This window comes from Vitis vinifera, chromosome 17, assembly GCF_030704535.1.
Source record: "Vitis vinifera cultivar Pinot Noir 40024 chromosome 17, ASM3070453v1".
Lineage (NCBI taxonomy): Eukaryota > Viridiplantae > Streptophyta > Magnoliopsida > Vitales > Vitaceae > Vitis > Vitis vinifera.
Window position 1 is genome coordinate 14,812,531 of NC_081821.1, and position 27,677 is coordinate 14,840,207.

Consider the following 27,677-nt stretch of genomic DNA (forward strand, 5'->3'; position numbering starts at 1 on the left):
ATAAAAATAAAAACGAAAAAAACCGAGAACACGTTGGTTTTGAAAAATCTGCGAAAGAGGGGTTATTGGACGTAAAATCGATGTGAATGTTGTCTACCTTGTTATCGCCGCTGGGTCTGAGTCGGAGTCTGAAGCGATCGCCTTCTCTCCCAAAGCTATCAACAAAACCTTGGAAAGCAGTGTGTGAAATGGAGGCAACCAAGCAACTGAGCTTCGATTTTCTGACGAAGAAGCCCTATGCTCCTCCTTCCTGGGCCTCCCATCTCTCCCCTATTCCCTCTCACGTCTTCTCCCTCGCTCATGTATGCCCCCCCACAATTCCCTCTCTTTTGTTTTCAATCTCGAATTCAACAGGTTTTTGTTTTTGGGTTTTGTTCTCTTCAACTCTGTTACTCAAAATTGAGTGGTTTTGATTGTTAAACAGGTGCCTACTCCTATTCATAAGTGGAATCTTCCTAATTTACCCAAAAACACTCAACTCTGGATTAAGGTATTTTCCCTTTCTTTCTCTATTTTATCTTCCAATATGATTTTTATACAATCAAGTCCATTCATTTTATCTTCAGTATTGATTTTGACTTATTATATCTACGTATTTGATATACCAAACACTATCTCTGTCTTTTTTAGAACAAACGCTTAGACGAGGTGAGGTTGTCCGGATGAAATAGCATCGCTTATTTACCTTTATCATCCTTTTGTGTTGTAATGTTATAAGGCTATGTTTGGTCCGGGGGAATGGGGAATGGGAATTGAATATTATTTTTTTCCAGTCCTATTTCTCCTTGGTTAGGAATGAATTTGGGGATTCCAATTCTTGTGTTTAAGTGTACCAATTCTTGCGTTTAAAAGTAACTAAGAATGTAAGATTGGAATAATTATTTGTTTTCATTTTAATATTTAGTAACAACAATAATGGGAATGGAAAATGAAATAAGTTGACAATGATGATGTTACACATAGTTTAAATTAATTTTAAAAGAACATCTATCCAGATTTCTTTTCTGGCTAATTAATAAGACTAAGAAAAATAATATTTACTCTATAAATAAAAATTAACCATAAAATTTATATAAACCTAATGGAAATGAAGAGATGAAATTGTCATTTTAACATGTTTTATATCATTTTCTACATGGAGAGAATCAAAATATTCCATATTGGAGATCAATTGAAATCCCACTTATGAGGAGGATTTCATTTATGCTGGAATCATTTTTTATTCTAATCCTATCTTCATTTAAGTTATCCAAACATGGGAATGAATGACAAACGGAACGAGATGTTCATTCCCACTCCTCATTCTCAAGTACCAAACATGGTCTAAGATAATGCCAAATCACCGAACAAAACACAAATGATTACCCTCTGTTTTTCCCAAATATTAGATCAAACATAAAGTTGTTTTGTGTGGTTTATCCTTTTCATGTTATAGTTGTTTCTTGACCGACAAATTGATTTTTTGCTGAAAAATGATTGCTTAGCTGATTTATTTATTGGTTTGCTTCTCCAACCCACCCAGTAGTCAGCACATGGTTTAGCTTTTTATGAACCCAAGGGTATTCATGCCATGGATCTCTTTGGGAAGGAAATGGGTCAACTACTTGGTTTTTGTACCGTGCTGTCTTTCAAAGATGCTTCTACATGTTCCTACAAGATTTAATGCATAGATACCATATGTAAAAGTTTATAGTATATGTCATTTGATGGGAGAACTATTTAGGGAAAACATCTCTATAGGCATTTTAGGGAGTGGAAATCCGCTAGGGTAGTCTAGTTGATTAGGGCAAGGATTAGGAAGTGTGGTCCCGATAAGTGGTACATGGTCTTGGGTTCGTATTCTACTATTGATGATACCTTGAATTTACTAGATGCTAGTTGTTGCGAGGCGATCCACACCCCGAGGTTTGGCTCTCCATGTGGAGTCCTAAGGGCTTGCCATGGAAGGTTCCTTGGTTATCAAAAAAATAAAAATTAGGTAGTGGAAATGAAAATTGGTTTACAAATTTTTGAAAATGAAAGTAGTGAACATGTTTGTTTTCAGATTTTATTTTTTAAAATGTGAAAAAAAATTTTCTTCCTTCAGTCTTTTCTAAAAGTGACTTATTTTCAGAAAATGTTTTCAAAAATATTTCTTGAAAACATGTTGATGTCCCGTTTGGATACACTTCTTGTTTTTTATTTTTAAAATTAGATTTTTTTATATAAAAGTAGAACATCCGGTATAAAAAGAATAATTTTTACCTAAAATCACTTTTATAATTTTTGAAATTTGAGATAGTAAAATTTTTTTGACACCTTAATTTTTTTTTTTTTAAATAATTTGTAAAATTATTACTTTTTCAATATAAGTCTCTTATATAAAGTTATTGCTATTTTTTTATTTCAAAAACAAAAATTAGGAAGTGTATGTGAACGGACACTGAACATGTTCCCTTTGTTATGTCATTTTCCTTTTGTTTTCAAAAACAGAAATATCCTTTCTTTGTTATCAAATGGGCTCTTCTTATTTTTTATGTTCCCAATATGTGATTCTCTTGTGTCTCTGGAATGAAATTAAAGCAATTATATTTCCTCTGAGTAAGTTTTCCAACCACATGCTGTTGCAAGGAAGTGTATGTGTACTGTACTTCCAAGTTAAAGGCATTTCCCTATGTGTTTTTGGGATGTATAAATATAGCAATTTTCATGAAAAATGATATGTTGCAGGACCTAGGTTTCTGTTGTGTTATAACTATTGTTAATGGCACACTTTGAATTTGATGGGTTGAAGTATGGTTTTTACTATCTTTCCTTGTTGTTATTGCATATAAGAATGTTAACAATTATAACTGAATTGATTGATTAGATTACAGTTTAGTTAGATCTTTCTATTGAGTGTTCTTATGTCTTTGTCCAATATTTTATATTTTATTTTTTTTATTATTATTTTTGTTCATCTTCCTTTTGATCTGCGGAGTATTGCTGGATGTTTGGAGCACTTTTGTGCTTTATGACCATTCATAAGGTTCCTAGACCACATGGGAAGTTTTATATGGTCTAGAAAAGTATGTGATGCATTATATTTTGATATTCTGTTTCATTTGTTTAACTGGACATGTATAATGGATTGCTGCTTCATTTTCCTTACTGTTTATGCTGACAGAAAAAAATTTGCAATTATATAGCGTGATGACCTTTCTGGAATGCAAATGAGTGGTAACAAAGTCAGAAAACTGGAATTCTTGATGGCAGATGCTGTAGCCCAGGGCTCAGACTGTATTATAACGATAGGAGGCATCCAAAGCAACCACTGCCGAGCAACTGCTGTAGCTGCAAAGTATCTGAACCTTGACTGTTATCTTATACTTCGTACCTCTAAGGTTAACTGTTTTTTATCTTCTTTTCTCAATCATTGTTTCGGGTTAGATTTTGCTTCTTTTTGCAGGCAGTTGTTTGCAACATCATTTTTTTTTTTTTAATTTGTTGCAGGTTCTTGTAGACAAAGATCCCGGATTGACGGGCAATCTCTTGGTTGAACGTTTAATTGGAGCTCAAATTGAACTTGTTTCAAAAGAAGAATATGCAAAACTTGGGAGTGTGGTTTGTAGTTGTTCCTTTGTTGCCTATTATGCACTTCTTGATGCACGTAAAAAGACTTCTAAAATATTAATATTACGACATGCATCTATGAATAGCTTATTGGTGTGCTCTGTATTTTGTGGTTTCAATTATTTTGGGCCTTACTGTCTGTAAAAGGAATAATATTTTCTATTTTTATGTTAATGAATGATCAGTAAGAATTTGCTGCTTCAAAGGTCCTTGTTTAGAGGGTGTGCTACCTTCTTTCTAAGTGCGGTTGCTTAAGTTTCTTTTGTTTTTCTCATAAATCTCTTTGATAATAAATACTTGTTTTCTGATTTTGATCTAAAGTACATGTAAGATACCTCAATCAGAAGTAAACCTTTAATTTCATCCTAAAATCCTTTTCTAATTTTTTTTTTCAAATGTATTGTATAGTTCGTGCTATTTATCTAATTAACAAATCCAATTGTAATTTAAAATAAAAGAACATGTGATAGGGTACAAAATGTATCAACACTAGAAATCAATATGCAATGTATACGGTCCAGAATTTTGGAGCTGACATGCCATATTAGCGTTTTTTCATTCATCAATTGATAGTTAGCTGACTGATCAATTTCTGATGTTACCAAACTGATCAATTCCCACTTTTAATTAGAACTGAGTAATAATCTTAACTTTTTGTTTTTTCTGCTTTCAATTTATTGCAGACTCTTACCAATCTGCTAAAAGAAAGGTTACTGAAGGAAGGGAGAAGGCCATATGTCATTCCTGTTGGTGGATCAAACTCCCTAGGAACCTGGTGAGATTGGGTTGTTAATGCATTCATCTTTTCTTCATGCTACTATATCCAAATTTTTTTGTTTGGCCTCCACACAATCTTTAGAATTCTAAATTGTAATTTTTTTGCCATATTAAAGGATTGGCTATGGCATCTTAAACTTTATCTTATATCTATAATGAGAAGATGGCAAGAGACCAACTTATAGATTTTTTTTCCCTATCAAAAAAGATCTATAATTTGGTCTCTTGCCATCTTCTCATGAATGATATGCTTTGAATTTCTGTGGACAACTTGAGTTAACTTGTGAATCTAAGTATTTTCATCGCTCAGCACATTGGAGTTCTATCTGTTACTTCTTGTTGATATTTTCTCTACTCCTCTTGGACTTGTAAGTAATTGCACAACTTTTGAATGTATTATCCAAAAAAAAAACTGTAAAGGAAGCTTAGGATTTACTAGTCTAGAATAGTTCAGTTTGTGAGTCTTTGTCTGACCTGATGAGAAAATGCAGTATTGAAGCCTAATGTAATTCTCATGCTTTCTGTTGGCAATATAAGTAGCTTATGGTCTTATTGGTGGGTTGGGGTATTTAATATGATCTTGAGAATTTTATTGCTTGTCTTTTGTTCCTATAGTAATTTCTGTGAGGGCAGAAGTAGAGAGGAGTTTTGGATTACATGGTATTATCTCAATACCTATGCTTATTGTAAGCTTAATTGGTTTTTTGTAATGCACCGCTGAGTTGTAATCATTCATTCTAACAGTGATTTGATGCTAAGCTCCTAGTAGGTTAGTACTTTAGTTTATGAGTAGATTTCTGTAGATTCAGTGTATCATTTGGTGATTTTTCTGCAAAGGAGTGAATGGCATGCTGGCACTGCTCTTGGATGTCATTTGGCTTATCTCAATCAAGTCATTGTGTTTTTTATGGAAGAGAGTCCAGAGTAATACCAAAGATTGCAGACTAATGACTGGAAAGCATTCAAAGTAAATAAATAAATAAAGAAGTGCAAGAGGAGAATTTACACCAGGTGAATCCAAGGAATCCATTGGTTGGCAAATGCACCTGGCACATATGACGCGCCATATGTGAGCACATTCCTTCATCCAAACTGCCTTTTCAAGTGCTGATTTCACCAGTCACATGAAGATGTTCCATTCATGTGCGCAAATCTCATCCTTCTCCATGTAATATATGTGCAAGGGGCATGTATGCACTATGCAAGGGCAAATACCTTTTTCTCTGGGCATGCATCTGCCATAAGTGCTGAGCACAGGGAGTGCAGCTGCTGAGTGTATGATTCAACACTGTAAAAGTGTGCCAGGCATTGATGCATGAGAGCTTTTTTGATGCTACTCAAAGTGCTAGGCACATATGATACAATAGGGTTAAGCATTTTTCCAATCACATGGGATTTTCCCATCAGTGAGCACCTTTGTTCCACCAATTGTTATTTTTGAATTTTCATGTGAACCTGATGTTCTGAAACTAAGAGACTTGTTCTTCAAGGAAGCAGATGGAGAATGGCAATTCAAGGCCTGCCATGTATTCACTCCCCTTAGACAAATTTTCATATAAATAGTTGCTAATTTAATTGGAAGGCCTTCTTATTTTCTCATTCTCTCTACTCAGTAATTTTCTCTCAATTCCTTATATTTTCTTATGTACCAAAAAAGATAATGGATGTTATATCCATAATCATGAATGACTTAAATCTTTCATTTGTTGGAGCAAAGATGAATGTTGGTTCCAAAACTAATCTTGCAGTTGATTGATTGTGATTGATGTTTTAAACTGGTAGGATTTCATTCTCTGTAATTTAGTTGATTTTTAAATATTCTCCTATGCTTTTCTCTGATTCAGGATTGTGTGATCCTTACTGAGATATTTGGAATCCTTAATCTCATTTTTTATTTACAATTTTCTGAGTTTGATGTTAACTTTGACATCAATTGAATCCTTCCATAGAAAATGGACTGTGTTAACTTGAGTGAATTAAGAGAGTTTCATTTTCTGATTAATGAAAAGACTGTAAAAGCTTTTAAACCAAATCAATCAACTGTAGATAAATTATTCTCCAGCTAAAATCTTTATTCCAACAGCCTATTGATATCTGTTTTTTCTACCAAAGATTAAATTTTCTTCACTGTTAATTTTCATCTCAATCCAAACAAGTTTCATTCCTAAAATTTCTGTTTTCCACTCTCACTTTTCCATCATTATTGCTGAATTTCCTTTGTCTCTATTTTCTTCATTTCTCGGTCTGTGCTGGCAATATAAGGTCTTCCTGGGATCAGCCTATTTCATGGTGTTACAATTGTAGTTTTTGATACAAGCTTGACACCTGATTATATGATAAGAAGCAGTGACTGATAATTAATGAAGGATTAGCATCAGAAGTACTTCTGATTAAGATTAAGGTTGGACTGAGGGCTGAAAATTATGGCATGTTAGGTTATTTAAAGGCAGTGAATTTGGTCCTAACAAGGTGGACAGTTTTGGTAAAAATTTAGGCTGCTTATCAAGAGGGATTAGGGCTGTAGAAGGAATTTTGGTTAGGCTGAAAGAGGCAGGCTCTTAGTGTGAAAAGTATTGGACTACCTGTTCCTTCTAACATATCTCTTTGTTTGAATAGAACTGTAGACTGGATTATCATGAGACCAATTGAAGTGCTGATTGGCTAATAAAAGAGGGATATTTGGCCTAGGAATTTGCCAATTTACAATAGCACATAACAATTGCTAGGTTACATCTACCAGTGGCAAAGTAACTTTAAATGTAATATAAAAGCATGGGGCATGAAAATAAGCCTGCACTGCAAATTTGGGGTGAGTAACTAACTCAGACATTCTTGGTTCCATGCATGAAAAATAGTCAAGATACTTGCCCCACCATCCAAAATGCCCCAAGGAGGCTGCCTTATTAAGAGTGCACATGATGGCCTTCCTATCCAAGGCTCCTCATCCAACTATTATGTGGGAGATTGTAGAACTTCCTGAAGAGAGACTATCCTGCAGGCACTCCTATATCATACTAACTGGATATAATCTTTATTGCAATATGTTTGGGACTTTGTTTACATGGCCATGGAACCTTACCACCCTCAAATGCACCAAGGCATGGAATGCATCTTGGCTCTTTTAATACTCTGATGCTTCAAGATTTCATGTGTATATTAGTTGAACTAAGATTTGCACTTTTATGGTTGTGCACCTTGGGAGCGTTATACTGTGGGGTCACCTTCTACAGTTTTATGGTTCTTGTTAGTATCAGAGACATATATTTGGTGAAGACCACCTATGTCATAAAGGAAGTCACTCTTGTGTTCCTCACTCGTACTCTTTATGCATCACTTGAACCACAAAGCTTGGGGTTTGGCAGATGCTTTGAATTTTTAACTGGAGACAATGCTATTAGGGTTTACATAACTTATGAATGTTTCGTGTAATATGATCCCATGAGATAATTATTAGTCTTGGTCACTAGTATATGAGTAAGGTTGCTTGTGCCTGAAGCACGGTTAGAATGAGGGCCCATAGAGTGTCCTTGTGTGCTCCACCACACTCTGGTTCTTCTCCTTAGGGTATTGAGGAGTTCATCTCATTGTGACATGTTTCTAATCTTACTCATAACAGTCATAACGCATCTATGGTATTTATTGGCTTAGCTCGCTATAAAGGAATATCCTAAGGAGTATTCCTGCATGAGATGATGGGCATCCATTCTCCCTGTAAATTGGTACACAGTTAAAATAGAGAGGATTTCTCTAGATTACTAAAATTCTTGGAGAAAGGGCTCCAGAGCTTTTCACATTGAACCTTACTGAAACATTTTGACTCTGAAACCCTCTAAAATAAATAAGCTAGAGACCTAAAAGACAGTTTAAAGCTCTTTCCAAACTGATGAAGTTGGAGTAAGGTTCAAAGCTCCTTATGATCCTGCTGCTACTGACATCCTATATTATTCTCCTCCAAGTTGCCTTACTATTTCCTTAAGATAAACATCCACATACCTTGCCACCTCACTGGTAAAAGGTTATGTCATCATTGCAATGCTTATTCGCCATCTTATTGACATTAAACCGCAAAATTGATAGGCAATTTTAGCTTTCCCATCAAGTAAACACCCCAAACATTTTCTAGGCTGGTCATCCGAAGCCAATCTTGTATGTATAACAGTCTACTGTTGATGGGTTTTTTTTCTCACTGGGGATTTTTACTAGAAGTAGTTCACTTGCTCCTCTTGCCTGGAGCATTTTTTAGTAGATCCCTCTGTCAAGTTTTCCCATTTTGGTACTGGTAGCATTGGGGCTTTAAGGGAGTGCTTCCTTTCCTTAGAAAACTCTTCAAAGAATATGAGCTCAATCATGCATACCTCAATGTGTTTGAAGGATGATTTGGAAGTGGGGATGCGATTTTTCTTTTCAGTCCACAGTGCTTGGAGGCATTGGTGGTAGGTGGCAAACAGAACCATATGAATTTGTTTCCGTGGATTCTCTAGTTGGATGTGGTAGGTTCTGTTCGTACAGACCACATGGAACTAAGTTAGTTCTGTTCATAACCAGATTGACTTGCATATAAAGAATTGTCTGCTTTCTGTGTGATATGAATGGACTGGTTACTAATATAAGCTTTTTAGATGTCCACCACATCAAAAAGCCTTAGGCATAATGTTATAAAGGCTTTAACACCTACAAACTTCATTGAGAAAATGGGAATTTTCCTAAGAGCTGAATAGATCCTTTTTATTGTTGTTATTGGTGTTTTTCCCCACTTTTGGTGAGGGCTTGTAATTAATGGACAAAATAAGTGATTTCCATGAAAACTTAAAATAACATGTTATTGCTGGGAAAACCATAATACAGATACTATTTGAATATAATCCACTAGGAATCAGAAGCAAGTAAAGGAATACAGAAAGGCTTTCCTGCACATCAAATCTAGGTCCATGAAAACTGATCTTTGTGAATCCTTCCACCTAGAAAGCAATCCACAAGTCTACTAGATTTTGCAACACTTAACAGTCACTCCCAATTTATGAAAAAGGGTAAAAGGGTTATGGGGGGTTTTATGTATTCAAAATCAATTGAAAATAATTTCACAAAGGTATGACTCTCAAAATTCTCCACAGTTTTTTTCCCAATTTAATGCAAGAGGAAAAAACATTAGAAGAATCATCTGATCTTTTTTTTTTTTAGTTCTAGAGGTAAGAAGTCTCACAGGGTCAGGTCCCACAAAATTGTGTTCTGAAGGAAATAAAACACTTTCCTTGAGTTGTCCAGATTTGCCCTCTTGAATGATGCATGTGGGGGGGTGCACACCTCAGTTATTCTTGCTTGTGGAATTTGAACTGCACACTTACTTTCATGTGATGTGTTGTTTTTCTTAATGCCATGAATTACTTTGCTACTGCCACATAAATTTTATTCATGGCCACATCCTAGACCATTTGTCTCCCTCCTCTCATCATTCAGAAAGGTGGATTATGGAACTGGTGCATAGGTAGTTTTGTGTTTCCATGGAAGAATTTATGAATAAAGCTGTTGGTCTCAAAGAATATCTTCTATGTTTTTTCATGTCAAATCTATCTGTTCTATGCTTTGGGTGATTCTGAAGGAAACAGCATGCATTTGGGACTGTTCGTCATTCAGCTTTTAGAGGGTAGTAGAAGGTTGAAACGTTTCTCTCCCAATGTGTGCATCCAGCTCTGGGTTTAGAGAAACTCACATTAGGTCTTTGTCCAAAGATTTAAATGTATTGATTTATAATTTAGTTTATAAAATCTGTGAGTATGAAGGAGTGATATGATCCTTTTTCCCCCCAATTTATTCGTCCTTAAAATGTAACTTCATATTTGAATTAAATTGGCCTCTTTACTTTCTTTTTTTTCTTTTTCTTTCTCTTCTTCTTTTTCTTTTTTAGTTTTTTTAATGTTTTGGTAACTTTCCAAACTCCCATTTTTATATTCGAGCTGTTGTCTTTCTATGCAGGTTTCTCGATTTCCTGATAAGACTTTATTTTAAGTTTTTAACTGCTCCATCTTGTCTACATTGTGACATTGATAAAAGTTTTATACTATTTTCAGGGGCTATATTGAAGCAATTAGGGAGATTGAGCAGCAGCTTCCAACTGGGACTGATGAAGTAGGATTTGATGATATTGTTGTCGCATGTGGCAGGTTCTGCCTTACCCCATTCGTTAAGTTTAATTTCAACTTTATGCTCTCATCAAAAGTTTTTATCTGTATTAACTAATTACCTACTTATGTCTGATAATTCAGTATTGTAATTATTTGATGTTTTGAATAGAAATTTCTCTTAAAAGGAAAACGATGCATATGAACTACTGTGTCATATGGCAGGAAATGGTGCAGATTATTGATTCAATCTGTGGGTCATGGTATTAAAATTGAGGATTATTTAGGATGATAACCACTCAAATAGTCTAATCAAGGCTCTTTGTGGATTTAATGGTTTGTTGGGTTGTTCCTTTCCCAATGCTGTGCTCCTAATGAGTATTTGCAGATATGAACACATTTGTTAACTAGTAAATCATAGGGTCAATTTTTTTTAGAAATAATTGCATATATATATATATATATATATATATATATATATATATATATATATTGGAAGGCATGAAGTATAGTATTATAACCAATTTTATGACAGATAATAGGATTTAAAGAGTTATACTACGTTGCACCAAATGAAACATTGAACCTGTGATACTCATTTTCTCTTTTTAACTTCAACTAAAGTACTTGTGTCAACTTAACATGACAAGAGTGAGTGCTATGGTAGTGGACGCTTTAGTGCCAGGTATTGATGGAATATGAAATAAATTCTGCTCTCCTTCAAAATTGTATTAGAATACAATATGTACATCCTATTTATACACAATTAGGGATTAGATTCCCCTAAAATCTCTCCCATAAATCAGGGATCTTATTCATCTACCATCTATTATCCTATAATCTCTCACATAAATTATATTTTACCAAAGAAAGAAAAGGAAAGAAATAAATACAAAATTATTTAGAATCTGCCAGCAGAATAATATCAAGTTAAAACAAACTCATATACAATGATACACAGGGCTAACAAAACCTACATCTATGAATGAAAGGTAATCATTTCACTATACCATAAAGAAGTTACTAAGGAAAAAGAAAATAGATATCACTCCCAAAACTTCCAATGTTTCCCTGCTTTTGGTATTTTGTATTCAAAACATTGAACTCACTAGTGAATCCCCTAAAATAATAGATTCAACTAGTGTGCCCAAAATCTGAGATGGAGAGGATAATGAGTCTTATCTTAAATTGTGCTAAATTTAAGATTATTGAAACCTATGAATACGAATCCTTCTCCAAAATTATAACATGTTGAGTACACTATAAAAACAATATTTCATATCTCACATGTCCCAAATATGTTTTGTGGTGATATATACTCATCGTAAGCCCATAGTCCAGAAAGGGTAACCCATATTACAAGTATACAAATACATGGACTACATCATCTCCCCAAAAAACTTCAATCACCTTCCAATACAAAGGCAAAAGTCTTACAAAGAATCTCAGTAGGAACAAAACAACATCTAGTCAACAACGCATGTAATGCTCAAGTATTACTCCAACTAGTGTCTCTTGACTTGCATTTAAAAGTGGAAAGAATAGGGTGAGTTCATAGCTCAATAGCAATTCGATGTTCGCTCCATGTATATCAAAACAAGGAAGCAAATCAAACTATGACCTGCATGAAGCAATATGCATTTTAATTTTTAATTATAGCAGGCATACAATAACCTCAAAAATGTAGTATGTGGATCGATCCTTGTTTTGCCTCCTTTGTACACCCACACTAAGAATCCCTATTGCCATAAATACCATCCGCCAAAGCTCCAAGATAGAACTCTATCACAAAGAATGACTATTCTGCAACTACCACCCAAGGACAAGTCATATCGTGTGTTTTTAAGGACTCATACTCAAGGGCAAGACCGATCCTATGTCTTTTGGGACTAAAACCCAAGGGCAAGACTAACTCTATATCTTTAGGGACTAAAGCCTAAGGGTAGGACCAACCCCCATACACCCACATTGGGTGTGTCTTTGTTGATGGCTTTAGGGTTCTCACCCAAGGACCCATGGTCCCTTATAACCAATATAACTGAATATAATGTTTGCAACTGCTCACAGATAACTTTTCATGTACGAATTCCTCCTTTGGATATTATCCATTATGATTTAATATTATACCATTCTTGCCATGTACACATACTACTGAGTTGAACTCCTCAATTTCTATTGATTTTCTGTTGTTAAATCTACTAATTCTTGGGCAGGTATTGTAGTTATTTTTTGGGTTTGTTTCCATTCTGCTCCCACAAATGAAGAGTTTAAGTGTCATACTAAATTTTCAACACTTCATTTAGCATGGTGGCATATCTGTTGTGAACTTTGTTGTGTGCCCACTGTAAAGTTTGTTTCTTCTTTAATTTTTTTTTTTTTTTGATAGGAAACAACAAAGAAATATATTGATAGAATTAAGAATAAAAAAAGAAGGATGAGGAATCCTCTCATAAAAGAAAACTAAACAACAAGAATACAAAAAAATAAGCTAAATGGTAAAAACAAAAAACAAACTCTCTTTGCTAGACCGCCCCATTGGAGCTACACATTGCTAGCCAATCTAGTTGCAACACATTAAGGGGAATGCCCTTAAAAACCATGGAGCAAGAAGCCCAAAAAGAAGCAAGGAAGTGAATAGTGTCCACAGATTCCCTGAATTCCTAACTTTATCCTCAAATATCCTAGCATTTCTTTCCCACCACACAACCCAAATTAAAGCAATACACACAATTTGCCACAAAACTATGCCTCTCTTGGATTTTCCAAAACCCTGATACTTGATTGTTATCATGTCAGAAGTACTCCTTAGGGGGACCCAATCCATCTTAGCTATCTGAAATAATTTATGCCACAATCCCATCGTCAAAGAACAGTGTAAGAAAAGATGATCTATTGATTCTCCATGCTTCATACACAACTTACAAATCTTAGGACTAAGAGCTTTGTAGGGTCTTCTCAATTGTAGCAAGTTATTAGTTTTTACCTTCTTGTGTGCCACTAACTAGACAAAGGACTTGACCTTAAAAGAGACTTGAGAATTCCAAACAAAATTAGTAGGGAAAACTAGAGATAAATCAGAAAGATGGGACAAGGCTAGAAAAAGACTTGACTGTAAATAACCCTGAAGAAGATAAAGATCAAGATCTCGCATCTGAAACCGATGGGGATAAGTGAAAACAATCAAATGTGTTTTTGTCTTCCAAACTAGCACTGCAATTCATTTTGTTCTGAGATCCTGCTTCAGACACCTTTATCTGTATTTGACGGACAACCATGTCATTCTCCTTGATGTATTTCTTGTATTGATTTAGTTGCAAGAACAATGAGTCAGCTACCAAGGTTTTGTATTTGCCTCACTTTTTGAGACTAATTTTCTGACGTGGAATTTTATTTGGGCACTCCTTGAAGCAAATACCTAGAGAACTTCCTATACTCACCTGATACTTAGATCATGACATTTACAATTATATTTATCTTACATACAGTATGCAAAATTACTGTGATATGTGTAAACTATACTTAGTGCTGAAACTGATAATGATTTGAAATATTTTGTTAAACTTTTGCAATGCCTAGTGGGGCTACAATTGCTGGTCTATCATTGGGATCTTCACTCAGTAAATTGAACACAAAAGTATGTATTCTTTTATTCAATCTCTAATCTTTTTCTCCTTAATATGATAGTAATTTTAATTAATAAGTTTTCTGGGTTCTACAGGTGCTTGCATTTTCTGTTTGTGATGACCCAGATTACTTCTATGACTATGTTCAAGGCTTGCTTGATGGACTCCAAGCTGGTGTTCGCTCACATGATATAGTTGACATTCAAAATGTGGGTATTACTAGTTTGGCAGAGATCAGTTTCAAAAACATACATTATTTTGTTATTTCAATTTTTTAAATTTTTATTTTCCTTTTGTGTTATTCTGATCATAGTACATATCATTATCATTTTGTCATCTTGTTCTGTGAAACGTGTCTATGTTTCTTTAGTACTTGTATAGTAAATGCACTGGTGCTCCTGCACCTTACATTTTCCTCATCATGTCTTAAACAAGTTTTGCAATTTTACTCTTCTGCTAAATAAATAGAATATGGTTGCATGTTGAGTTCTTTGGCTCTAACTTTTTTATCCAAAGAAACTTCAGAGGAAGAAAACTGGAATCTCTATTATAGGGATGCATTTTTTCTGGCGAACAATGATCAAACAGGAAAAGATTTTAGGGTTATGGAGATGATGGAAGCATTTAAGCTTATGGATACAATTAAAACAACTATGTTTCAGGTGGTTTATAGGCTAAATGCTTGCTGGATATTCTGAAAAGCAAAGCAAAGGGTAGGATTCTGGTGTTGGAGAAATGGATTTAATGTGGGGTTAGGATTTGTTATTAAAAAAAAAAGGTTGGGTTTATAGGATGAAGATAGGGTTGACGAAGGGCCATTTCTGTGTATAATGTTCCTTTTTGGCTTTTGTGGATCTGATAGTTATTTGTAAAAATACTTAAAGCAGTGCAGGAATTCAGGTGAAAATGGTTGCTTGAAAATCTGGATAGCATGGAAAAGGTAGCATTTTGGTGTTAAGAAGGTGGAAGTCAAAGTGGGTTAGGATTTCCGACCAAAAGTTTTAGGTTAAAATTGATGATAAAGCTAAGTGGGTGGTTATGCATAAAAAATATACATTCCATTACAACAAAATGAAATAAAGAAGAAAAGGAGATGCATAAAGGCCACCCGGGAGCAGTACTATTCATGAACAAAATCAGCAGAGTTTGTATTCATTTGAACAATCATATCATCTTTTACGACTCTACCTTGTACAATAGCAGATATAAGCATAATCAATGATCTTTAAAAGAAGAAAATTTAAGATGCATGGGTTGCATAATTTTTCCATAATGCCATCTTCATCATGTGATAATTTGGGAAAACCTGTTCAACATTATTTTCATAAGAAGTCCTTGATTATATATCTTTTATAATCTGGTTTTAAGGCAAGTGATTTTATTCCCTTTTCTTTTATCATTATTATTATTATTATTCTATTGTAGGCCAAAGGATTGGGTTATGCAATAAATACCACTGAAGAGCTTAATTTTCTTAAAGAAGTGGCTGTTTCCACTGGCGTTGTCCTCGACCCAGTTTACAGGTTGGATATCACATTCTTCAATCCATAATTCTTAAAGCTTTAATTCCTTACCTAAAAGAAAATGAGGGAAAACGTGAGGAAAAAGAAAATAAAAGAAATTTCATCTCTTTTTGTTTGTTTATAAAATCTTAGGACAAAAACTATTATGACTTTGTTGACTATCTGTTCCTTGTGAAATTTTTTACCTAACTTGATCAGGCTATATCAAAAGAACATGGTGGGCCAAGGAAGAATATATTTAAAAGCTCCATGTTCTCGTCTTTTCTTTTGTTGCTCTTGAAGCAAACAACTAAAGCAAAGGAAAAAAAAAATCCCTTTCATTCCCTTCCCTTCCCTTTCTTTCTACCAATCAAGCTTCATGTTGTTCTACTTTATGTCATGCCACAATCTCTGCTTCTGAACTTGAGATGAAGAGATGGTGAGTTTCATGTATGTGCAACTTGGATAGGTTGGCTTGACCTAACTCAAACTCGACCCAATGTTTGTGTGGGCTTAAGCAATCATTTTTAATACTCGGATTAGGTTTGAGTTAAGTTTTTAAAACCGAACTCAATTTAGGTTACTAGACCAAGGTTCAGATAACCCAAGCCAAGCCCAAACTCGATTCAATATTATATTTATAATGTATATCCTATGTATTAGAATGGTCATTTTCTTTTAAGATGTTTAAGGAAAAATACTAAATTATATTATATCATATACTTTTTTCATTTTCCTAGAAAGATGCAATTTATATATATATATATTTTAATCTTGAAATTTTGTCGCATTTACTATTTAAATTTTGATATAAATATATAGATTTTTTTATTTTTTTATAAATATTGTGGATGTATTTTGAATCATGCAACCTGAATCTAATATAACCTACTGGGGTCAAAACTAACCAACTCGAATTCAACCCAAGTTAGAAAAATGAGGTTAGGTTGGACCTAGGCTTAGTACCTAGAATTAGATGTTAGGTTGGGTTGGGCATGGGTTGATTGTTTCTTAATTCGGTTTGAGCTTAAGTTAGCCATCAACCCGATTTAACCCACCCAAGTTGCAACCCTAGTTTTATGTAAAACTTTTTATGTAAAATAAAATTTGGAGACCTGTACGAAGAAATACATATACTAAGATAAAACCCTTTTGAATAGATAATCAACAAAGTATACTGCATTTGATATAACCAATATCTGTACAACATTACTTTGTAATTTGTATATACCAAAACCCAATGGTCCACAAAGGGTCATATTACAAGTATTGAAAAAAAAAAAAAAAAAACATAAACTACCTCATATCTCCAAAATGATTCGGTCATCCTATGGTACAAAGGCAAAATCCTAAAAAAGAATCTCAACATGTACAAGACAACATTTGATAAGTGCCACATGTAAAACTCAAGCATCACTCTAAGCAAGCGTCTCCTGACTTGCATGTAAGAGTGGAAAGGATAAGGTGAATTCACAACAAAGTAGGAAAGTTTATGCTCATTCCATGTATACCCTCAAGATAGTAAAAGAATTTTTTTTTTTTTTGATAGGTAACTCATTGAATGACAAAGGTCGCACGATAGTGAAACAAATTATTGCAAACATATAGCAATGCGCATTTTGATTTTTGTAATAACCTATCAAAATATTTTTTACTTTTTGTAATCATTAACAAATATGCAATAATCTCAAATATGAATAAAAATAATAGGGGGTTCAATCTCCATTTTATCTCATCTATTCTCTCACTTCTAATAACTTGAGAATCCCCACGAACATGAATACAATCGCAATGCTCCAAGAAGATGCTCTAACACAAAGAATGACTATTCTAGACTATCACCTAAGGACAAGTTATAGCCTATGTCTTTTAAGACTCATATCTAACGGTAAGACCAGTTCTATGTCTTTTAAGACTACAATCCAAGGGCAAGACCAATTGTGTGTCTTTAAAGATTAAAACCTAGGAGCGGGACTAGCTCATAGACCCACATCAATGTGTCTTCCTTGAGAGCCTTAGGCATTTTCATCTAAGGAGCCCTAGTCCCATATAACCAATATAACCAAATATAATGTATACAACATCTCTTAGATACTCCCCACATGTTGATCATTATCTGGGTATTATATGCCTGGATTAGATACCATACCATACCTGCCATGTAGACATACTATGGACCTACTTCATAGAATTGAAGCCATAATGCGTTATACCATCTCCAAACAACAACCATCATCATACAACAATGGTGGATATACAACTAGGACACCATGGGACATTGAAATACTTCACAATATTATATGAAAGATTTTGTTTCTCTAATAAGCAAATAATACGATTTTATAAATATGCGCTAAAGAGACAGCACACTATAGTACATAGGATGTATACAATGAGTGCCAAAAAGAGCAACTAAAAGAAAGAACATAGAAAACAACTCTCTTTCTTAGCAAGAACCCAATCAATCTACACAATCATTTAAAAACATAAAACTTATATCTATGTACATCTTCACCCACCAAATCAAATTTCTAAGAAAAGAATTTTTTAAGACTTGATCTGATTGCTTCTCATTGTCAAAAGGTCTTAGATTCATTTCTTTCTATATGGTTCAAAAAATGTACGAAAGATCCGCTCTCCTTATGTCTTTTACCCACAAAGGATCCATGCCACCTTAAGAGATAAACGATAGCAACTTGCACCTAATGAATACTAGACAAAGTGAAAGCAATTGCTAGAGGACCTTGCCTTGGTACAGTTTAGTAGAATGTGATCTATAGACTCTTCCTCGTCTGTACAAAGAAAACATCTACCGACCAAAAACCACCTTCTTCTTTGAAGCTAATCTAGGGTCTAACACCTTTCCTCAACTAGCCTCCAAAGTGAAAAAACTTACTTTAGAAGGTACCTATGAATTCCAAATTACACTTGTTGGAAAGGAAATTGCTTTCCCCGGTTCCAAGGTGGCATATAAAGACTTATATTAATTATTTCTTAGGTTCATCTACACCACCTTATCTTCCCCCTCACTATCTACTCTCACTCCTTGTAACCTTGAAATTATTCCTCTACATTATCCAATTCCCAATCATTTAAAAGTCAAGAGAAACAAGGGTTCTAATGACCCCTCTCACTTGATCCCATAAATCTACAACCCAAACCTCTTTTGAAATGACTAAGGCATATAAAGAAAGGAAAAAAACACACAAAAATTCATTCCCACAACATTTACCCTTTCAAAAACTTCACCTTCCTCCCATCACCCACCATAGAGGAAGATCTACTATTGTGTCTCACTCCTTTATGGTAAATTTTCATGGCCCGACCACATACTTTTCTCTTGCTTCATAGGACCGCCAACCTTCTTCCTTTCCATATTTTTCATTGATGACTTGATTCCAAAATCCTCCTCTTTTGGTTGCACATCACCAATTCCATTTGCGCAAAAACACTTTATTTAGTGAAGAGAGGTACCTAATGCCCAACACCGTTACTCTTCTCCATGTACACTATCAATCAATTCACAAGATGCATTATTTTCTTCAATGCTCCACCTCCCTAAAGGTAATCCCTTTGAATTTTCTCCTACCTCAATCTAACCATCGTTGGAATATTGAATTAAGACAAAAGTATATGAGAAGACTAGATAATGTAACTATTGATCAATGTGATTCTATCCCCTTTAGAGATATCTTGTCTTTCCCTCATCGAGAGCCATTTAGAAAACCTCTCTTCCACCCCATCCCAAACCACTATTGATCTAAAAGGAGCACCCAAAGGAAGACCCAAGTAAGTAGACAAAAGGTTTCCTTGTTTGCATCCTAGCTTAGAGACCAACTCGTCAATATGCTCCACCCTTACAATAGGAGTCGGTTCACTCTTATCTAAGTTAATTTTTAGCCCTGATAAAGCTTCAAACCACATGAGCAACTAGCTTAAATGGACCGTTTGGTCTTGGAAATTCTTATGGAAAACAAGAGTGTCATCTGTAAACAAGAAGTAGGACACCTCCCTCTCACCACCTTTTCCCCTTCACCCTAACTCATAAGGTATCCACCCTTCCTAGCCCTCTTGAGAAGGCAGCTAAGGGCCTCCATTGTGTTGGTTTTCCTTAAACAAGGATTCAATAGAAGCTTTTAAAAGATTTATTACATGTATAGAAAGAGACTCAATTTTTACATCCCTCTAGATTATTTTTGAATGCGAATGCTTCAGCACCTTTTAACCTTCCACCATGATTCTACCAATGTCTTAAGCTTGATTGTGACAGCAATCTATAGAATCTGACAAGAAGGAAAAGAAGAAAGGTGCTGAATTTTTAGAACATATTTGAAAATTCTCTCTCTACAACCCTAAAGCATTAAGGTGCTTTATGTAGAGATCAACCTTGAGGGAAAAATACTAAAATTCCCTCAAGGTGTAAAATCACTTGTTAATTTCAACACCCTTATTTTTTCTAAATGCACCATAGACCACAAGGCACACCCTTAGGGTGTTACAATTAAGTTTGATTACCGTTAAATTAATTTTACCCCCTATAACTAATCATGTTTAATGTTAGGTACCAATATGCTGTTCTAGTTTGTAATTTTAAAAGATACTAGGCATTACAATTTATCTCTAGTTCCACATATATGCCCTAATTGTAGTCGAATGGTATAGAAGCACAATTTTTACCTACAGGTAACTAGTGAATCACATTACTATAGAGGTGACTATTTGCAGAAATAAATACATTGCAAGGACATGAACCTTTCCAAATTTTATGAGAACCTTGAGAACCTTAATTAATGGAACCATAGTTAATAAAGAAAGAGTTTATTCTATTTCTCAAGTGGAAAAATATAAGGATTTAGGGAAAATAAACCTGTCCTATTTAAGGACGGATCTCTTATCCTTAGATGCAAGGTCATCAATTTCAGTCATTGAGATCTCTATGTAAGTCAGAAGTCCATGATCTAATTAAACAATAAATATGAGATGGATTATAGGAGTTTCTACATCTTGGGATAGAACAAAGCCAAGTGTAGGAAGCTCAAAGAATACTATATCTGGCAAAGGTCCTGCTTGAATTGCTTCAGAAACTTAGGTCTTCACAGGTGGAAATGAAAGGCTTTACGACCCTTCAAACTTCTTCATTGTGGGTTGTGTTCAATGTTAGAGTCCTTGCTTGAGGGCAAATTTCTTAGCCTTGTGATTCTCAAATTCCCCTATATTTGTTAATTTTGGAGCCATGTTTGTATGATTTATATCACCTCCACCAGTGAAAAAGAGTAAATGGTACAAATCCCTTCACTCCCATGGCCTCAACATCAGCTTGATCATGTTGTTGGCCTATTACCTAATAGCTGAAGTTTTTAGGTCAAACTGGTAGCTCAATATGGTAACAAAACCTTTGTCATCAGGAGGTAAGGGTTCATCTTGGAGCCCTAGCTCATGTGGCAAGCTGTTTTGGGGAGTATAAGGGAGGTTCTAGGTTCAATTCATGTGATAGAAAAAACAAAAGGTAAAAAAAAGGTGTAGAACATCCTATTAGAGTAGATTTCAAATGCTCCACTTTGCCTCTTCGAGCCCCAACTTCACTAAGATTTTCTTAGTCTTGGAGAGTGATGCGAAGAGCAAATAGCTCTTGCTTAGCAAAGCAGGTATTTTAGTCTTTTCCCTAAAATGAAATGTCATTGACCAACAAAGCATATTCCTTGATTGATGGGCAGTTCAAACACATGGATTCTTAAATCACCTCTCATGTTCCTTGTAAAACCCCCTTGCATCCAAGGTTGGAAATCTTGTGCAACTGCTATGCCAAATGCATGACTCCATTTCTCTGACAGGCTTTTGTTTTTGGGCTTCTCATCTTCACTTTGTAATCAATCTCCAAATTACAAAGGCATGACTCCTTTTCTCTATCAAGGATGTACCTTCACAAATTGCAAAAAGTTTCCCCTTAATTGCTTGGAAGTCTCCTCTCCATCTATTTCCTATATAAGAAGGTGTCACACACACAAAATCTAGCACCAAATTTTTGCATATGTGCAGCGCTTAGCCACCCCTCTAAGTCAGCCTTCCAACAACTCACACAAGATTAAATCAAAGAACCCACACAAGCACACACAAATTTACAAGGCACTATCTCAACTTGTATTTTATTATTATCCCGAATAAGAATACAAGACACAGATTAGCAAGACTCCCACAATAGCATCAACGAGCTCATGCTCTCTCAAGATCTCTCTCTTTAGATCCCTTTGTATGATTGTGTGAATGTACAAGTGCTCAAGGAGGTTCTCCCGTCCCCTTTTATAGAGCGTTTGCCACCCACTCCTTGTTGGACTAGAACTCCTCATCCTAGTTCAACTAGGACTCTTCCTCATAGGCCATGGCATCGGCCATTCCCACTAGGACTCTGAGTCCTACTCAAACTACAATTAAGAATAAGGATTCCTACTCAATCTCGAGTTCTCATGCTTCAAGACTCTATCTCCTCGTGCATCAAGATTCTGCTTCCCATTCGAACTAAGAGTCTTGTGCATTAGAAGTCTCTTCCTTCAAGCATTAGGGCTCAGTCTCCTTCTGACTAGGAGTCTTGTGCATCAAAAATCTCTCTCCTCATGCTACAGCCCACGCATATATATAGCTTGTGTGTCGTCCAAACTCTCTTTTTGGGACCACCCATCTAAGTCATCTCATGTGCGCTACCCGTGTGCGTGTCCCGTGCACGCGGCCTAAGTGCAGCCTATGTGTGCGACTCCATGTACTCACCTAAGTGTTGCAACCCTTCAATCTAATGCCACAAACCCTTTGTTACCTTGTTCCTTCTCTTGGGGCTTCCCTCATAGGCACAAGGTTACCCATGAGGCCCCTTTGTGTCTCATGGTCCGTGTCAAGGGTCTAACAAACCCACCCCCACCTGAAGGAGTCAATGCCCTCATCAACTTAAGCTACCTTCAATCTCTTGGACAACTATCTGAAGTCCCGAATCCATTTGGGACTCTTGTGCAGCTTGCACTATCTCATCTTCTTGGTCACGGTATCCTTCATTAGTGGACTCCTGCACCTCGCAGGTTAGCATAAGGAATTCCCTCATCATAGTCAGACTTGGTTCCCATCAATGTTTTGGCCTAGGTTTTCTGACTCACTTCCAATCCTTTTTCCACTTGAATGACAAAGAACCTGTTCTCTCTGAATGATTTACCTATCTTTGGCACCTTGCTTAATCCTCGCACAAAGCAAGGTTGAGTTTCATTCATGAAAAGCAATCCATTCAAGTGTGGCAGCACCATCACTTTTGCCTTCACGAAGAACTCATTCCCCAAGATTAAGTCAAAGTCATCTAAAGGGGTACTGAGCATATTAACTGTACCTTTCCATTCACTTATCTGGATCGCCACATCCTTAGCCAAACCTTGTGTTTCCAATGCCTCACTATTCACGACCTTTAGCTTGCTTGCATCCTTGCATAGCTTTAGATCCAATCTTGTTGCTACCCCAGTTGAAACCAAGTTGTGGGTTACCTCACTATCCACTAAAGCTACCACTTTCTAACCACCCAACTCAATCTCCACAAGTATCAACCCTTTATGAGTTAGTTGTGCTTGGATTGTATTCAACAATTGAAGAGGATTCATCCTTGAAGTGACTTCTGACTCACTGCCATCACTCTCCTCTTCTGCTGCCAAGGCATTCAATCTTTCCTTCTTGGGACAATCCTTAGCCTGATGCGGACTATTACAAGTGAAACAATCCAATACCTTGGTTGTTTGTCCCATGTTGGACTTCTTTGCCTGTGGGTTGGAGTTGTCTCACCCTTGTTTCCTTTCTTATCTCCATTCTTCTTAGAGTTTTTGGATTCACCTTCTTGCTTTGTCTTTGCTGCTGCTGTCCTTTCCCTTTTTGACTTGCAAAAGACGAAGCATCCAATTGATAATCGACTAGGCAATCTACTGCCATTATGGCCGAGGGTAGGTCCCACATTCCTTGGCTTCTCAACTTTGTTTGTGCCCACCCTTGCAGCCCAGACATGAAGTTGAACAACTTATCAACTTCCGACATGTCCTTGATATCAAGAATCAAAGAGCTAAACTCTTTGACATAGTCCCTAACAGTTCTCGTCTGTTTTAGCCTTTTAAGGGACTCCCGAGCCATCCAAGCCCTATTAGAGGAAAGAAATTGATCTTTCAGCTCCTTTTTAAGTGTCTCTTACATGCTGATCCTCAGCCTTCCTAATTCAGCATCATCATTCAATCTCATGCGCCACTATAGCTTCGCATCTCCAAAGAGATACATAGTGGTGAGGGTCACTTGCTCTCTTAGAGGAATATGGACAGCATCAAAATACTGTTCCATTTCCCAAAGAAAGTTCTCCAAATCCTTAGCATTTCGCACCCCGCTGAAGGGTTTGGGTTCAGGAACTCGCACTTTAGGTGGGGCTGGTTCCGAAGCTGCAAATGCTCCCTGAACAACAGCTCGTTTCATAACCACAATTTCCCCTTCAAGAGACTCGATCTTGCCCTTGAACCCCTCTAATATAGTTGTTAGGGTCGCCACTTGTTCCTCCAACAACTTATTCTGGCTCTCAAGCATACCCTGTTGAACACTAAGTTCATTGAAAGCATCAGCCACTCTTGCGGATAGAGTGGTGTCTCCATCAAGAGAATCCCCCATGTATGCCTCCAGGTGTGCGGTCTGTTCATGAATTGCCTCTATGGAACTGCTCCTTGCAGCCATCAAGCTCTAATACCAACTGTCACACACACAAAATCTAGCACCAAATTTTTATATATGTGTGGTGCTTAGCGACCCCTCTAAGCCAGCCTTCCCATGGCCCACACAAGATTAAATCAAAGAACCCACACAAGCATACACGAGTTTACAGGGCACCACCCCCAACTTGTATTTTATTACTATCCCGAATAAGAATATAAGACACAGATTAGTAAGGCTCCTACAATAGCATTGGCGAGCTCATGCTCTCTCAAGATCTCTCTCTCTAGATCCGTTTGTATGATTGTGTGAATGTACAAGTGTTCAAGGAGGTTCTCCCATCCCCCTTAAATAGAGGGACTGCCACCCACTCCTTGTTGAACTAGAACTTCTCATCCTAGTTCAACTAGGACTCTTCCTTATAGGCCATGGCACCGGCCATTCCCACTAGGACTCTGAGTCCTACTCAGACTACAATTAGGAATAAAGACTCCTACTCAATCTCGAGTTCTTGTGCTTTAGGACTTTATCTCCTCGTGCATCAAGACTCTACTTCCCATCCAAATTAGGAGTCTCGTGCATTAGGAGTCTCTTCCTTTAGACATTAGGACTCAATCTCCTACTCTGGCTAGGAGTCTCGTGCATCAAGAGTCTCCCTCCTCATGCTCCAGCCCATGCATATATATAGCTTGTGTATCATCCAAGCTCTCTTTTTGGAACCACCCATCTAAGTCATCTTATGTGCGCGACTTGTGTGTGCGGCTTGTGCATGTCCCGTGCACTACCTGTGCACGTGGCCTGCGTGCAGCCTGTGTGCACAGCTCCATACACTCACCCAAGTGCTGCAACCTTTCAACCTAATGCCACAAACTCTTTGTTACCTTGTTCCTTTGGAGAGGAGGCTCCTCTCTCAGCCAGTCTATCAGCTTCCCTTTTAGGAGAACACCAAGATATTCATGTTGACAAGCTACCTAAGCTTTTAGATAGCTGAACAATCTAGAAAATCCATGGATCCAACCTCCAAGGCCCTTTCCTATCTAAGACTGCCAAGATAAAGCTATAATCAAATGCCACTCTACTATAAGGTTTTGAAATCCATCGAAGCTGCCTTGTTTTGGCCCTTCCAGCTAATATCTCCTTCAGTGGCGAATTGTATACCGACTACCTTAGGGAACACCATAAAAAGTTCATAACCAGGGTCTCTAAATAAACTACCAATCCCCGTCTGCTTAACCAATGAGTATCCCAAAAAATTGAAATTACGGAATCTTATACCAAGGGAAACCAATCAGCCCTGATGAGATCTCTCCTCTAATAAGATAAGAGATCCCAAGAAAAGGTGAAATAATGAATATCATCCTGCAAATTGTTAAAAATTCTCCTCATTGAATCAAGAGTGTTAACCTATATAAAAGCTTAGGTTGCTTTTAGATAGAGATGAGAATATGCAAGGAACCTTGCATGCTTCTTCAACAATGATTTAAATACGCTCTAATGAAATTTTGATTCTCCTAAGAGATGGCTTTCCAAGGACAATGGTACTACTTCCTAAACCACAAAGCTAGCATTCCACCCAGTATTGTGCAATCCATAAATGCTCATAGTGACACTATACCATAATCAAACACACTCAACTGTGACTACTTACTGACAAAAACATTATTTGTTATAGACTCCTCTATCCAACCCAAAACCTTCTCACATTTTTTTACTCCAGTCAATTTAATGATCTTACTTCCCCCAAGTTTCAACCACAGTAAGATCTCTGACACAAGTAGTTATTATCTTCAAGGGAGTTCTTGTTCCCTGCAGTTATTTGATTTGATGGAGAAAGGGGGAAAAGTACTCAACAAAGATAAAATGGAATCAATCATTTGACTTAGGAAAGGAAAATCTTATTGGCAGAAAAACCTAATTTGGTGGTTCCAATTGGGAAGAGGAAGCTCACTATTTTGAGTTTGGGGTGGGGGTGTAAGGCTGTAAAATTGATGAATACTATGGAGAGATTTGCATCTCTCATCCAGTAGTTACATGCTGCAGAGGGAGTCGTCAACCTCCTTCCCAAAACTTCAGTATGCTTGCCTTTTATTCTGGATATTGAGTGACTGAAACTCATGCAATTGACATAATGACATAACATTCCTGTCACGCAACAGAGCTATACCTACATATTTTTGTTCATCCTTTTTAACATGTTGGCTCTCTGGAGTGATATCCTTTGTTAAATTATTTAGGCCTTCCTTTTCACTTTGTCCGTTGTCTAAAAATCTTAGTTGTTATTATTGGTGGATCGTGGGGTTGAGACAACAATATATCTAGTGAAGACAAAGTTTCAACCTAGATTTGCATACATATAATGAAGCTATAGTTTGATGAGTGGAAACTTAGTTCACATGATATTTTGTTTTGGTTCTGCTTTCATTTTAGTGGAAAAGCTGCTTATGGAATGATTAAGGACATGGCTGAGAATCCCTCAAAGTGGGAAGGGAGAAATATCCTCTTCATACACACAGGCGGACTCCTTGGGCTTTATGACAAGGTTGAACAGATGGGATCATTGGTGGGGAAATGGTGCAAAATGAACATCGATGATTCTATCCCAAGGAAAGATGGTATTGGAAAAATGTTCTAGTAAAATAATTCATGCTTGCATCTCTTCAATCTCCACCTCAAATTCTAGATTAGGTATGCGTCTCATTCTCTCGTAGTGTGTTGAAATATGGTCATAAACTCACTTTTAGAATTGTAACCATTGAGATATTGCTATATGCTGTTCTGGTTTATCTCGTCTGTCTGTCTGTCTCTCTCTCTCTCTCTCTCTCTCTCTTTTCTATTGTTCTTATTCAGCCCATGCTTCCTATTTGTAGGTTCATTTTAAGTGTTTTTCCTTCTTGAAAATTGATGAAATATGAAAAAAGAATAACAATATCTGTTGTTGATTGGAATGAAAAATAAGATAGGTTGTGCTTTTCGTCTTTCCCCTTCATTCCATTGTGATAGGCAGGAGGACTGGCTTTTGTTTTCTTTTTGGCTAACACATGGTTTGCATTTACTATGTAAAGGGATTATGTTTTAGGGCATCTAATAAATTTCTCTATTTTTTTGCCTTTCATTTTTTTTTCTTCTGGGAATGTGGGTATTGTCTTAGATGGTTGAACTAACTCATTAAGATTATAAAGCTCATAAAATATTTATTAGAAAAAAACCTAGAAAAAAGATGCACTTGATGTTTAAAAAAAAACAAAAATTAAAGAAACAAAGGTCTTGTTGATAACCATTTTTTAAAGTAGTTTTTCATTCTTCAAAATAAAAAAATAAAACAAACATGTTTGACAACTAAAAAATCTAAAATAGTTTTTTTATTTCTA

At 36.1% G+C, this 27,677-nt stretch overlaps 1 protein-coding gene across 1 annotated transcript; it reads left to right on the plus strand.

Annotated features, from left to right (window-relative positions):
* LOC100259161 (putative D-cysteine desulfhydrase 1, mitochondrial) lies at window positions 1-27,280 on the plus strand. Its single transcript, XM_002263322.4, has 10 exons — window positions 1-302; window positions 425-490; window positions 3,168-3,362; window positions 3,472-3,582; window positions 4,275-4,366; window positions 10,434-10,526; window positions 14,061-14,118; window positions 14,203-14,316; window positions 15,533-15,630; window positions 26,737-27,280. The coding sequence occupies exons 1-10, from the start codon at window positions 87-89 to the stop codon at window positions 26,939-26,941; spliced, it is 1,248 nt and encodes a 415-aa protein (XP_002263358.2). The 5' UTR covers window positions 1-86; the 3' UTR covers window positions 26,942-27,280.
* The last annotated feature ends 397 nt before the right edge of the window (window positions 27,281-27,677 follow it).

Excerpts from the sequence above, each read along its gene's own strand:
- LOC100259161 (XM_002263322.4), top strand. The coding sequence starts at position 87 with ATGTTGTCTACCTTGTTATCGCCGCTGGGTCTGAGTCGGAGTCTGAAG. Across the intron at positions 3,363-3,471 it reads TTATACTTCGTACCTCTAAG|GTTCTTGTAGACAAAGATCC; the intron begins GTTAACTGTTTT and ends AATTTGTTGCAG. Across the intron at positions 15,631-26,736 it reads GTCCTCGACCCAGTTTACAG|TGGAAAAGCTGCTTATGGAA; the intron begins GTTGGATATCAC and ends CTTTCATTTTAG.